Source organism: Onthophagus taurus, chromosome 1, assembly GCF_036711975.1.
Source record: "Onthophagus taurus isolate NC chromosome 1, IU_Otau_3.0, whole genome shotgun sequence".
NCBI lineage: Eukaryota > Metazoa > Arthropoda > Insecta > Coleoptera > Scarabaeidae > Onthophagus > Onthophagus taurus.
The window spans coordinates 37,161,646-37,175,978 of record NC_091966.1 but is presented as its reverse complement, the minus strand read 5'-3'; the positions used below and the strand labels follow the sequence as shown (position 1 = coordinate 37,175,978).

At 32.0% G+C, this 14,333-nt stretch overlaps 2 protein-coding genes and 1 long non-coding RNA gene across 4 annotated transcripts in view; 1 reads left to right on the top strand and 2 right to left on the bottom strand.

Annotated features, from left to right (window-relative positions):
* Window positions 1–14,333, bottom strand: part of LOC111421457 (zwei Ig domain protein zig-8-like) — a 193,819-nt gene that overhangs the window by 90,583 nt on the left and 88,903 nt on the right. The gene's annotated exons all lie outside the window — the stretch shown is intronic.
* On the top strand, window positions 2,594–3,167 carry LOC111421505 (uncharacterized). Its single transcript, XM_023054675.2, has 3 exons — window positions 2,594–2,691; window positions 2,753–2,914; window positions 2,980–3,167. The coding sequence occupies exons 1-3, from the start codon at window positions 2,626–2,628 to the stop codon at window positions 3,121–3,123; spliced, it is 372 nt and encodes a 123-aa protein (XP_022910443.1). The 5' UTR covers window positions 2,594–2,625; the 3' UTR covers window positions 3,124–3,167.
* On the bottom strand, window positions 6,163–6,891 carry LOC111421497 (uncharacterized). The gene is made up of 3 exons (XR_011642351.1): window positions 6,777–6,891; window positions 6,513–6,716; window positions 6,163–6,452 (listed from the first exon to the last, which is right to left on the bottom strand). It is a non-coding gene; the product is annotated as an uncharacterized lncRNA (long non-coding RNA).

The following is a 14,333-nucleotide window of genomic DNA, read 5'->3' as shown; positions in this document are numbered from 1 at the left end:
ATGAAGGAGATATACAAGGAAGTATGGCTTTACACAGACTAATATCAAGAGCATACGAACTCAGTCCCATTATGGGAATGCCACGGTTAACACCGAAAAAGTCACCACAACAAAAAAGGAGCGAAGATGAAATTTTAATTTGTTAAATTTTTGATATTAATTTGCAAAAGTATGATTTTGATTTTTTAAATTTTGATTTTGTTCTGTTAAATTTTGATTTTGATTTGTTAAATTGTAAAAAGTTTATAAGAGTTGTTTCTTTTGTTGGTGACAATAAATGGCTATCTATCTATTCTTGGTCATACCTTGCCCTCTTTATATATTTGTAACTTTTTCTGATGCCATTATCAAGATATTTTTATTGAGCACTAAATAATGTAAGAAGACAAAATGCTTTGATATCAAAGTGCATAGTAAATTATCTTTTCTTCTTATCATCCTCTATGCTCTACAGAAAAATTACAATGAGAAGATCATTAATTCAAACAAACAAGTCTTTCAAAAAAATATAACATCGCAAAAAGTTTTACTTCGTCTGCTGCAATTTGCAAACAAATCAATGGGGATAAAAACAACAAATATTTCTTGGACAAATTAGCACTTTGTTGAATTAATCAATCAAAGACGAATCCTTACTAGAATATATTTGCTAACTAACTATAGGGAATAAAAATCGTAGAATATAGATAATATATTACAATAATTATATAATTTTAAGTAAACATGTCACTATTCAATCAGTGGAATGATTTATCACTGTTTTACCTTAAAATAAATAAAGTAGCAAATAAAAATTAAGTTTTGATTAATCTATTACTTAAGTCCCATCGTATTATTAAAAAATAGCATCATGTTTGTTTAAAATTGCATAACTACACTTTAACCTTATAATACATTACTTCGGAAGAAGTATATAAACCTTCGGTTAACGGACAAATTTTAGTATCGATTCGCTTTTCATCGATTGATTTACTAAACTATCAAGATGTTCGCCAAGTACTTGTTGGTTTTATCAGCATTGATTTGTTTACAAATGACAGCAGCCGAGGTAAGAATTCTTTTAGGAAAATTAAGATTTAAGTTACGAAGCAAACTTACACATTTATTTTTCTTAGGATCTTAATGAGTTAACTCGCAATTGGATCATTAGTCAAATTTGTGTTCCTGCAGCTGATTACTTATGTAGTACTTGCCATCATGTGCATGAAAATATTGAAGATCAAGTAAAAGCTGAATTAAATCAACCTATCGATGAATATTCAAAAGATAACATGGCTCGTCTTAATGTATGTGTAATTTGTAGACAAATTGATCATATATGTTTGCAAGTTGGTTTTGGATCGTATTAGATTACAAGGATTTGTTTTAATAAAGAATTAAGCATATTTAATCTATTGTTATTAATCATTTATTACATTAAGTTGATGTCATAAATTCCTTATTCCTTTATCTTTCAATAACAATAACTTTTATACTTTATGCCAATAAGAATTCTATGGTGATTAGATACCATAATTATTCTTTTGTTGGACAGACGTTCGATACATTAGAGAACCCATTCTATATCATATTTCATACAATATCTGATTGTTGAAATTCTAAAGCAATTACTAATGGAAAAAAATGCCCTACAAAGTAACATTAAACATAGATTGTGATGCAACAGAAAAGACTGGTATGAAGTTATCCATAAATCCCAGTATAGTATAGTATGTATATACCATTCTCTATTCGTCCCAAATTGATATATCCTACAATACACAGACGACAGGACATTGGCCACCCACACAAAAACTTCCCCCTACATTTCCCTACATCCAAACAGAACATTGTAAATTAAGACTAGAAGAAACTACATCTTAAAAAACAACTCGAAGCAGCAAAGAGAGCAAAACACTTTCGAAGCTTAACGTACGGACATAAAGGAATTTCTACTAAAACAGTTGTTACTACAAAACGTCTACAAAGCAATAGTTAGATCTTTGTTGGATTATGGACATGCACCAGTGCACCGAAGTAAACAGTTGACTTGGTAATGATAAACATTCAAAATAAAAAGTTATGCGAACCGACAAACATGACACCAATAATGGAAGAGACATACTGTTATGACAAAAATTTATCAACAGGACATTGATCAGACATTTATTAAATTATATGTATGTGCTTATTTAGAAATAACGTCGAAAATCTCAGACGTAAGACAACACTCTTGGAAAAACTAGTGATACGGCCGAAACATCTGCAAATATATACATGCTCTCTCCTGTCTTAAATTTACCTGGGCCTTTGCAAGTATTGCAATTGCGAATAAGATTACTAACAGAAAAAGTAATTTGAATTGATTTTAGTTTTAACTTCAATATCGGTTTTGTTTGAAAACTCATTTTACCTTGCGCCTTATATGTATATATATATTTTTTATATGGTGTAAAAAAATGATCATTAAGTGATTTTTATGAGTGAGTTTTTTGGATAAAGATCTGAAAGTGGCATCGTGTTTATTTAGAATTTCTACAAATAACTTTAAGCAAATAAACAAATACTTTGAAGAGGTATATAAATTTTCGTAACACGTTTCAATAATCATTCACACCTGATCGATTCATTCAATAAACATTGGAGATGGGTTGCAAATTGTTTTTGTTTTTAACCGCTTTGGTTTGTTTTCATCTCGTAGTAGCTAATCAGGTAAAATCTGTTATTTCAAATTTTTATAACACACTAAACTTAATTGTTTATTTTTTTTCAGGATGTCGAGGAATTAAATAGGAATTGGGTTATTGATCAACTCTGCAACCCGATTTTGTCTATATGTGATAGTCTATGTCATAATTTACATGATGATGTTTTGGATGGCATTAAATGGAAGCTATCATCAGTTATAGATAAAGTAGGAGTTAATGGTGAAGAGGTAAGATTAATATTTTATTTTTATTTTCTATGGCCACAATCGATATTCTTTTTATGCTTTTTTAGTCAAAAGTATTTAAAAATGCCCTTTTTGGATTAGTAGAAGTTGTTGATCAAGGATCACGTAACCTCAAGGAACATCGTGTTGAAATGTGCTCACTTTGTCAAGAAGTTCAGAACTTATGTAATCAAGTATTATTTGATAATTAAAGTATATATTCTTTTAGAACGAAAAATAAAGAAAATGATTTTACACATTTGCTTTTTTGCTTAAATCTTAATTAATTATATAATCCCACAACAACATTAATTTCACATAATTAATTTGTAATTATTTAGCAATCAATTTAATGGATTGGAGAATTTGAAAAACTACATTACATATAACAGCAAGTTATCGTTGCAGAGAATTTTAACCGGTTAATTGTGTTCGACGTGTGTACACGTCAATTCAAATTTTTATTTCGATATGGTTATCGTTGTTATAATTTTTTAAACCCAACTCTGCACATTTGATTGTTGTTCGTTTTAAGTATAGAAATTTAAAAAATCGTAACTCAAGAACTAATTGAGATATTACGATGAAATAAGAAACAGTTTAAAGCAAATTTAATGAAGATTGAGTGTGCCATAAATAATTTCTTATTTTCTATAAACATCGTTGTTATGATTTTTTAAACCCAACTCTGTCATTTGATTGTTGTTGGGTTTAAAAATAGAAATTTAAAGAATCGTATCTCAAGAACGAATTGAGATATTACGATGAAATAAGAAACATTTTAAAGCATGTTTAATGTAGATTGAATGTGCCATAAATAATTTCTTATTTTCCATAAACATCGTTGTTATAATTTTTTAAACACAACTTAGCATTTGATTGTTGTAGGGTTTAAGTATAGAAATTTAGAAAATCGTATCTCAAGAATGAATTGAGACATTCCGATGAAATAAGAAACATTTTAAAGCAAATTTAATGAAGATTAAGTGTGCCATAAACAATTTCTTATTTTCCATAAACATCGTTGTTATAATTTTTTAAACACAACTCTGCATTTGATTGTTGTTGGGTTTAAGTATAGAAATAAAAAAAATCGTATCTCAAGAACCAATTGAGATATTCCGATGAAATAAGAAACATTTTAAAGCAAATTTAATGAAGATTAAGTGTGCCATAAACAATTTCTTATTTTCCATAAACATCGTTGTTATGATTTTTTAAACCCAACTCTGCACATTTGATTGTTGTTGGTTTTAAGAATAGAAATAGAAAGAATCGTATCTCAAGAACGAATTGAGATATTACGATGAAATAAGAAACATTTTAAAGCAAATTTAATGAAGATTAAGTGTGAAATAAACAATTTCTTATTTTCCATAAACATCGTTGTTATGATTTTTTAAACCCAACTCTGCACATTTGATTAGTGTTCGTTTTAAGTATAGAAATTTAAAAAATCGTATTTCAAGAACGAATTGAGATATTCCGATGAAATAAGAAACATTTTAAAGCAAATTTAATGAAGATTAAGTGTGCCAGAAACAATTTCTTATTTTCCATAAACATCGTTGTTATGATTTTTTAAACCCAACTCTGCATTTGATTGTTGTTGGGTTTAAGTATAGAAATGTCAAAAATCGTATCTAAAGAACGAATTGAGATATTACGATGAAATAAGAAACATTTTACAGCAAATTTAATGAAGATTGAGTATGTCATAAACAATTTCTTATTTTCCATAAACATCGTTGTTATGATTTTTTAAACCCAACTCTGCATTTGATTGTTGTTGGGTTTAAGTATAGAAATTTAAAAAATCGTATCTCAAGAACGAATTGAGATATTCCGATGAAATAAGAAACATTTTAAAGCAAATTTAATGAAGATTAAGTGTGACAGAAACAATTTCTTATTTTCCATAAACATCGTTGTTATGATTTTTTAAACCCAACTCTGCACGTTTGATTATTGTTGGTTTTAAGAATAGAAATTTAAAAAATCGTATCTCAAGAACGAATTGAGATATTACGATGAAATAAGAAACATTTTACAGCAAATTTAATGAAGATTGAGTATGTCATAAACAATTTCTTATTTTCCATAAACATCGTTGTTATGATTTTTTGAACCCAATTCTACACATTTGATTGTTGTTGGTTTTAAGAATAGAAATTTAAAAAATCGTATCTCAAGAACGAACTGAGATATAACGATAAAATAAGAAACATTTTAAAGCAAATTTAATGAAGATTGAGTATGTCATAAACAATTTTTTATTTTCCATAAACATCGTTGTTATAATTTTCTAAACACAACTCTGCATTTGATTGTTGTTGGGTTTAAGTATAGAAATTAAAAAAATCGTATCTCAAGAACCAATTGAGATATTCCGATGAAATAAGAAACATTTTAAAGCAAATTTAATGAAGATTAAGTGTGCCATAAACAATTTCTTATTTTCCATAAACATCGTTGTTATGATTTTTTAAACCCAACTCTGCACATTTGATTGTTGTTGGTTTTAAGAATAGAAATAGAAAAAATCGTATCTCAAGAACGAATTGAGATATTACGATGAAATAAGAAACATTTTAAAGCAAATTTAATGAAGATTAAGTGTGAAATAAACAATTTCTTATTTTCTATAAACATCGTTGTTATGATTTTTTGAACCCAACTCTGCACATTTGATTGTTGTTGGTTTTAAGAATAGAAATTTAAAAAGTCGTATCTCAAGAACCAAATGAGATATCAGGATGAAATAAGAAACATTTTGAAGCAAATTTAATGAAGATTGACTATGCTACAAACAATTTCTTATTTTCCATAAACATCGTTGTTATGATTTTTTAAACCCAACTCTGCACATTCGATTGTTGTTAGTTTTAAGAACAGAAATTGAAAAAATCGTATCTCAAGAACCAATTGAGATATTCCGATGAAATAAGAAACATTTTAAAGCAAATTTAATGAAGATTGAGTATGTCATAAACAATTTCTTATTTTCTATAAACATCGTTGTTATGATTTTTTGAACCCAACTCTGCACATTTGATTGTTGTTGGTTTTAAGAATAGAAATTGAAAAAGTCGTATCTCAAGAACCAAATGAGATATCAGGATGAAATAAGAAACATTTTGAAGCAAATTTAATGAAGATTGACTATGCTACAAACAATTTCTTATTTTCCATAAACATAGTTGTTATAATACATTCGAGATATAACGATGAAACAAAAAACCTTTCTTATTATATGTTTATTTATTGTATTTATTCGGGAATACATTATTTGTGCATATATAACAAGTTTAACTTTTGTAACAAAAAAAACAGTACTTTTTACTTCAATTATAACTTACTGTATATATTTAACTACTGGCTAAATTCATTCTTTAGTAATTGCACTACAAAGTTGATTAGTAACGTCACAAATTTTACACCAATCGAACTTGCTTAGACTTAAGTAATATTCGTTAACAACGTTTTGGAACCCATTGAGTACGTTAAGTGCGTGATCATCTATGTTAAGTCCATTATTCTTCTAAAATAACATATGAATCAGTTAAAAATAAAGATACTCTTAATAAATTTTTGTACTAACCATTTCATTTATTATGTTGTGAGCAAGACTGAGATAATATTCCAAGCTATGAATATCATCACTATTGTAACTAGCGGGGCAAAACATTTTACAAACCATATTCACGCCTCCACAAATAACACTAATTGTCGATTTGTCAAGTTTGGAACCATGTTGTTCTAGGGCAGTCTGCACGTTCACTAATGCTTTGTACAACTCCTCGTCCTACATTTTTTTAAATAAAACTGGTTAATTTTATAATTATACTAAACTTAATATAATTACCTCAGCATTTGCAAATGCAGCAATTGCAAAGAAAGCCACGAAAAAGAAAACTAATTTTGACGACATTATTGCTTTTTTGGTTTTAAACTCAATTAAAGTTTCGAAGATACTGAATGATGAATGGTAAAGTTTCGTGCCTTATATACCACATTTTTATTTGGAAATTCAGCTACTTGAAAATATGGTGCAAAAAAAAACAATATTTCAAGTGCTCTCGATGTAACGAAATATACTTCATCAAATGAATTGCTTCAACATACATAGTCTCAAGTACAGGATTAATGTGATGTCAACATAGTGATATTAAAAATTTTATTTCTAGATCATTAATTTATAACATCCGCGTTTATTACGCTTACCATAAGTCATCGAATTGATAAAGAAGGATTGGAATATACAAGTAGTGAAAAGTGTTCATCACATGAAAACTTACATGAAAGATATACCAAGGTTCGCGTTTACATAAAACGAAAATTTCATGAATATTGGCAAGTTCTTGATGGAGAGCACTTTGCGTACTCCTTAAATTACGTGCATTTCATCGCCCTATGTCCTTGTGGATGTGACAAGTGCTTTTACAATATTCTTTTTGCTTCGGATTTAAACGTGGCGACAAAATATCTTGCAGCAAAAAAGAATATCGCAAAAACTATAATCCTATTATTTCCGAATTTATTTTTCTAATTAAAATATCGTAGTCTTTGAAATATAAAAAGCGAAGAGGAAAATAAACGGAAGATCGAAAAACCAACGAGATTCTGATGAACCAAAACATTAAAACAAAAATTGAAAATTTAAATAATATAGATGAAACCATACAATTTCTTTCAATAAATGATTTAATGAACAATAAAGCAGAAATAATAGGAAATTTAAATATTGCAGCCCTATATAGGAAAACAAAGGACTGTAATATAATCAAAGTATTTTCTAATTATTTAGATAATTGTTTCCTGGTAAAATTTGTTACAATTGTGGCCGGTTTCATAAATGGGTATTAAATTTAATGGTTGATTAACACAGCGTTGTTAGGGTAACGCAACTTCTTTTAGTTATTTGATTGATTAAAACAACTTAATCACATAGATGAAAGTTACTGGTGTTGTACGTGTTACGTGTGGTCCACTAAATCCTGCATCATAACAGGGCTGTAGTTGCTTCCCATTGTCATCCACTTGTTATGACAAAAATCAATATTGCATTGAACCAAGATCCTTGTGTTATTAAATCCAGGGTTGTGGATTCAACATGGTAAGCGATTCCATTCAAGTTCCCCAATCGATGAAAAGATAAAAACTGCGATTTGCGTATCCAATCATATGCGTGCCCACTTGTTGCCTCGACATACAGTAGAGGATCAGGAGTTTCAGATTACCAGTTTTGGATCGGTTTACTTCCCGTACAAAGACCAAACTCTATACTAGGAGATGATTAGATTGACTGGGAACGCCAGGATAGGTAACTAAAATCTTATAACCAGCATTCTAATACGTACTTAAATGTTTGGAGAAACTCGGTTAATTAATAAGCTTCCTTGTACCAAGGTTAATGCATTATCGTTATCACCTTGGCATCAATGGGTATTCCCGCATTCGATTCACAACTGGAGGATTTCAGACAAAGCTTCATTATCAGATTATAGATGGATCACTTCTTGGTATCAATAAGATTGTCAAAAATCTAAAACGTGACCTCATGGGAATGGATATGATGAACGTTATCTGATGCATTAAACGAAACTAGGTCACATAAAGCGTTCGAAAACTAGGAAGTTGAAAAGTTCACGAAAGTCGTTAGATAATTGTAGATGCGTTATTATGTGGTGGTGTCATGAAACTTATATGAGTGGGAAGAGAGACCATCCATGTTGTACTACATTTCAGCAGTTCATCACGTAGCATTAGTAAGACTTCGTTAGTTTTCTATCAATTAATTTTTTATGTTACGATACCCTGGACAGGTCTAGTTCACCGATCTAAAAAGGAGTTATCTTGGAGTCGGAATTTCTTATCTCGGCGTTGGTTCTTTTTCTCTATCGAGTCCAGAGGAAACACTGGATTTTGTTGCCATATCAATTGGCAGCAAGAAAAATGAGACATACATGAAATTTTTTTAAGATAGTTAGCAGTGATCTTTCAAGTCTGAAAAAGGTTCTGGCATCAAGTCGTAACTATCACAACAGTTAACTAAACAAGGACTTACGGGTTTTATATCCAAAATCTTCACGAACTCAACCATAAAGGCAAGCTTAAATGGGAAGCAAAAACTATCTTGTTATAAAAAAGAAACTGGCAGCACGGAAATCTCGCCTTGTTTATTCGAAACACTTTGCATGCTATCATCGTAGAAACCTCCGACGGAACGTTGCCGAATGCGGAGTTTTTGCTTGTACAGCTGAAAACTGATTATAATAAATTATTACTCGGTGTTTTTTACTGCCCTCCTTCTATGAACTATTTTGATCAGTTGGAAGAGATTTTGGAAAGGCACTCACTTATCTATGGGACTATTCTGTTAATGGGGGATTTTAATACCTGTCTGTTGAAAAATGATACTCGTAGTGAGAAACTTCAGTTCGTTACTTCTTCCCCAAACTTATCTATCTTACCCTCTCTGCCTACTCATCATCTTCCTACCTCACATTCTCTTCTTGATCTTATTATTACATCCTGTCCAGACGGAATACTTACACATGGTCAGCTACCTGCCTTCCAATTCTCCAACCATGATTTAATCTATTGTGCTCTGCGGGTGCAGCATCTGAGTCGTTCTCGGCGTGTTGTGACTTACCGTGATCTAGGGCGAGTTGAAACTAATTTGCTCTTGTCGGATGCACTGATGATTGATTGGCTTCCACTGTATCGTTTAACAGATATTGATGCTAAAGTGGACTACTTTAATTCCAAAATCATTAATCTCTATGATAAACATGCCCCACTTAGGCAACGCAGGATGAGGCACCCGCCTGCACATTGGCTGAGTGATGAGATAAGATCTTTTATGCGACTGCGTAACCGTGCAAAGTCCGTAGTTAAACGTACACCCTCTAGTGCTAATCGGGAAAATTATCGAATTTTACGCAACCGCTGTAATCATAAATGCAAGTATGCTAAGAGATCTTGTTTCTACCAGAGGCTGTCTGGAGTCGCGCCCAGAACATTTTGGAGGACTATGAGGTCTCTCGGAGTGATTGATTCTCCGTCTGTCCAGATGGATCTTAATTGTGAGTCGATGGCAAACTTTTTTGCAGAGCCTCCCCTGATCATCGATGACGTAACTACGGCGGCTACAATTAATGAAATTCTTACTTCTCTTAAATCTTGCTCCTTCTCTCTTACGCTTGTGACCGCGATCGAAGTAGGCGATGCTTTGACTTATTCGAAGTCCCCTTGCGTGGGTTCTGATGGTATCGGTCTCAACCTTCTTCTTCCTATCCTGGATATAGTGCTTCCTCCCTTAACTCATATCTTCAACTTTTCTTTTGAGCGGTCTTTATTTCCCTCTGTCTGGAAGGTTGCTCATGTCGTTCCCATACCTAAATCCTCTTCATGTAACACTGATTTCCGTCCGATTTCAATTTTATCCGTACTATCAAAAGCTCTTGAACGCTTAGTTTATTTACAAGTCCAAGGATTTCTAGAGAGGTTTAATTTACACAATGAGTTGCAATCGGGTTTTCGCAGTGGGCATAGTACAACTACTGCTCTCATTAAAGTTACTGATGATATTAGGTATGCCTGCGACAACAGATGTGTTACTGTGTTGGTACTGCTCGATTTCAGCAAGGCTTTTGATTCTGTCGACCACAGCCTTCTTTTAGCGTCTCTTTCTGCCTACGGATTCACTCCCCCCTGTGTTTCTTGGTTTCAATCCTACCTTTCCCATCGCTCCTTGTGCGTACGCGCCAACTCTTCAATTTCTTCTGCTTGTGCAATCAAATGTGGTGTTCCTCAGGGCAGTGTATTGGGTCCGTTACTTTTTTCTTTGTTCGTTAATAGTGTTACTAATTATGTCTCGTGTAATTATCATTTGTATGCCGACGACCTGCAGATATATACTACTACTACTGTTGCTGAATTTCCGGCAGCTATTGTGCGACTTAATAACGATCTATCTAACGTCTTGAATTGGTCTCGGAGATACGGACTTAAGTTGAACTCAGTTAAAACGCAAGCTATTGTGTTTGGAACTCGTCAATTACTTGGTAAGATTAATCCATCTGCCTGCAGTGATCTGATGCTGGATGGTAATGTCATACGGTTTTCTAACACAGTTAAAAATCTTGGAGTCCTTATGGATTCTGCACTGTCTTGGAAACCGCAAATTCAACATGTTTGCAGAAAAGTCTATGCTTGCTTCCACTCTTTAAAAAGACTTCGCTGCTCTCTTCCTCCTGTGGTGCGTCGTAATCTTTGTTACTCTCTTATATTTCCTCACTTTGACTATGCGGACGCGGTTTATCCCGATCTCTCGGTGACTCTTCTGAGTAAATTGCAGCGGCTACAAAATAATTGTATCCGGTTCATATTTGACCTAAATAGATTTGAGCATGTAACGCCGTATCGCAATTACATTCAGATGTTAACCTGTGAGAGACGTAGATCCTTTCGTTTATTAACCATTTTATTTAAAATCCTTCATAACTGCACCCCAAAGTACTGATCAGATAGGTTCCAGCAATTATCAACTCATGAGCTTGCTACTCGTTCACGTTCTGATACTATTCTTACATTTCCCGTTCATAGCACTGAAATTTATCATAGATCAATTACAGTACAGTCGATTGCGCTGTGGAATGGACTGCCTTCTGAAATTCGTAATATTTCTAGAATTACTAATTTTAGACATGTTTTAAAGAGCCACTTGCTTGCCCTTCAACTGGCTGTTTCCTGATTCTTTGTTCTTTGTCTTTCTCTTTTTTTCCTCTCTTCAACTGCTCTCACTTGTTGGCAACTGATATCCGGCAGATTCTTTTAGTTTCTTTTAGTCGCTCTCTATCTCTCTTTTTGTGTCTTTTCTTTATTTTTCTCTTTGTTTTTCTTTTCTTGCTTAATCTTATTTGGTGATGTTAATAATATCTAAGTATCACTACTTGCCATATTCAGCAAATACTATTTTTATTTTTGTTTGTTCTGTTGGGTCATTTGGCAGAGATCGCTTGTGCGATAAAATGATCCATTTGCTGATACTGTTTAAGTTATGTGTATCTTATGTAATTTTGTATTTTTGTCTGTGGCAATAAATGATAAATAAATCTCTCGTCAAAAATAGGTTCTAGAATGATACCCTTACTAAGGATGAACAGATTGGTTGTACACCGAAAACTTTCACGAATGTCTCCATTTCTTAATGGACTTATATTTTTCAAGTACAAGATTCTGCAATTCCGCTGCTCATAACATAATTCTAAATGAAAATATATTAAATTTCACGTCCTTATATACATATTCATTAGGTAGTGATAGCAACCATGTTTAGACTGCCCGCGATAGGATTTTATAAACAAAATATACAAAAAGATGCGCACTCTGTAAAGAGATGCAAATTCCATATGGAATGTAAACGGATGAGATACCAAAGTAGCGTATCTTTTTTATTAAAAATATTTGAGGATTAAATTATTGCTTAATTTTGTTATAATCTTTTAAGTGTTAAGTAAATATTTTTTATGTACCTATAATATTTGGTACAGTTTGTTTTGATGTTCACAAATTAAAATTACTCTCCCTATCAATCAAATTACAAAACTGGGGATCATTTTTAAGTACTACTACGTCAACATAAGTATTAATTATGAAATATACGCTACTAGGAAATTCGTACTATAAAACCCAACGAAATCGTGAGTTGAGTAATCATTAATCTTTTAGCGTATCGGTTGTCGTAATCGATAAGAATTAGAAGAAAAGCGTTGAGAAATTGCATCGAACGACGGAAGTTCTAAGTAACAAAAAATGAGGGGACGTAGAGCGTGCAATGATAAATTGTGGGTTTACTACAAACTTTAACAGTCAATGGTCCCCGAGAAAGTAAGGCCCAAAATCCCTAGATAAAGGCTCAAGAACTTTCGCCCATCTAGGCGCAATAACTTACGGTATAAAGTTTCGGAAGTTAAAACCCCACCGGGTTGGTTGTAATGAAAACAAGGATGTGAAAAGTGTCCTTAGAGGTATTACACTTAATGGTAAATCGGATGATAGAAGTAAATTAGATTTCATTTGATTTTCAGGCGATCCTTTATCTTGTTTCATAAGATGATTATTATTTCATTTTTCTCAAAAGTCTTTGTTATTATATTTGTAATAACTAGCAGAATTAAGTTGTGTTTTTAAAGTTGTATTTTAATTGTTGATCTACATTTTCTTTTAGGTTCTTCAACGTTTTTTTGGAGTTATTGAATTATCGTGGAATGAGAGGTTTTATTTTCGACAACCCCTAAATATAACAAGAAAAAGAGTTCTTTGCCGGACAATTTTAATGATGTAGAATACTGAAGCTTGACCACATTGACTAAGTTTCAGCTTCAGCTGCAATTATTAACAGATAATATACGGCGTTCTGCCATCCCACATCTTCATTATTTCTTCTCTTGATGCGTCTACAATTAATATCATACTCCTCCAAAACTTGTTAAGATATGACAGTGGCTCAACTGCGAACAACCTCGGCTACAAAATAGACTATGAGTAGCCTAATTAAGCCGTTGCAGTGAACTTAATACAATATCAACTCAATCCAGGTTAACACAAAACAGTTGTTCTACGTCGTCTATGTCAGTGAGAGCATGGAATAAGTTGTTAACTTGCTCTTTCAATCTTGAATAGCCTAAATATTTAAAGGTCTTAATTTAAATGAAAAATTTTCATTTGGTTATCTTTCATGTTGCTTTAGAGGTTATTCTATCTACGTTCCCTCTCTTGGCTGAAGTAGTTAAACAACACAAGATTATACGAATGCGAGTAATTAAGAGTTTGACCAACAACTGAAAAGATTTGATACAGCTATTTATGGTGTGCATCTTAGTATAAGAACATCTTAATGTAACAATACCTCGATTATTTCATTCAATGAAATAAATAAGATAAATCATGATGTATTTTAATTTGAAATTGAAAAGGCGAAGAGTGATCAGGACGTATTATTGTTCAGTTTCGAACTTTCTAATTAACGCTTCGACTGAGTTCCGATCGATTGCCAAAGCTCTAGTGGTCTTTCGATAAATTACACTCGGTTCAGCAAGCTTTGAAATTCGCATGCAACTTATGAAGTGGTTCTGCGAGTTATTAAGCTGTAGAACATGGTTTAAGTAGCGTTGCAACTTTGGAAAATGAAAGCTCAAAATTGTTATTGAACCTTACGTTTTAACATCTACATTTTGATTCTTTTTTCAAGTATCTTCCTTTTGTTTAACTCGTTTTTGTTTCTGATTTTTGTTTTGTTATTTTTCGTAACCGTTTTAACGATGTTGCAATTCTAACTAAGAACATTTTACGCTAATAAAGCAACTGACTCGTAAACTACCTCTCTTTTGAGTTGAGTACAACTTTAATAATGTCA

Coding starts and splice junctions, on each gene's coding strand:
- LOC111421505 (XM_023054675.2), top strand. CDS start 2,626: ATGGGTTGCAAATTGTTTTTGTTTTTAACCGCTTTGGTTTGTTTTCAT. Junction 2,692..2,752: donor ATCTCGTAGTAGCTAATCAG/GTAAAATCTGTT, acceptor ATTTTTTTTCAG/GATGTCGAGGAATTAAATAG. Junction 2,915..2,979: donor TAGGAGTTAATGGTGAAGAG/GTAAGATTAATA, acceptor ATGCTTTTTTAG/TCAAAAGTATTTAAAAATGC.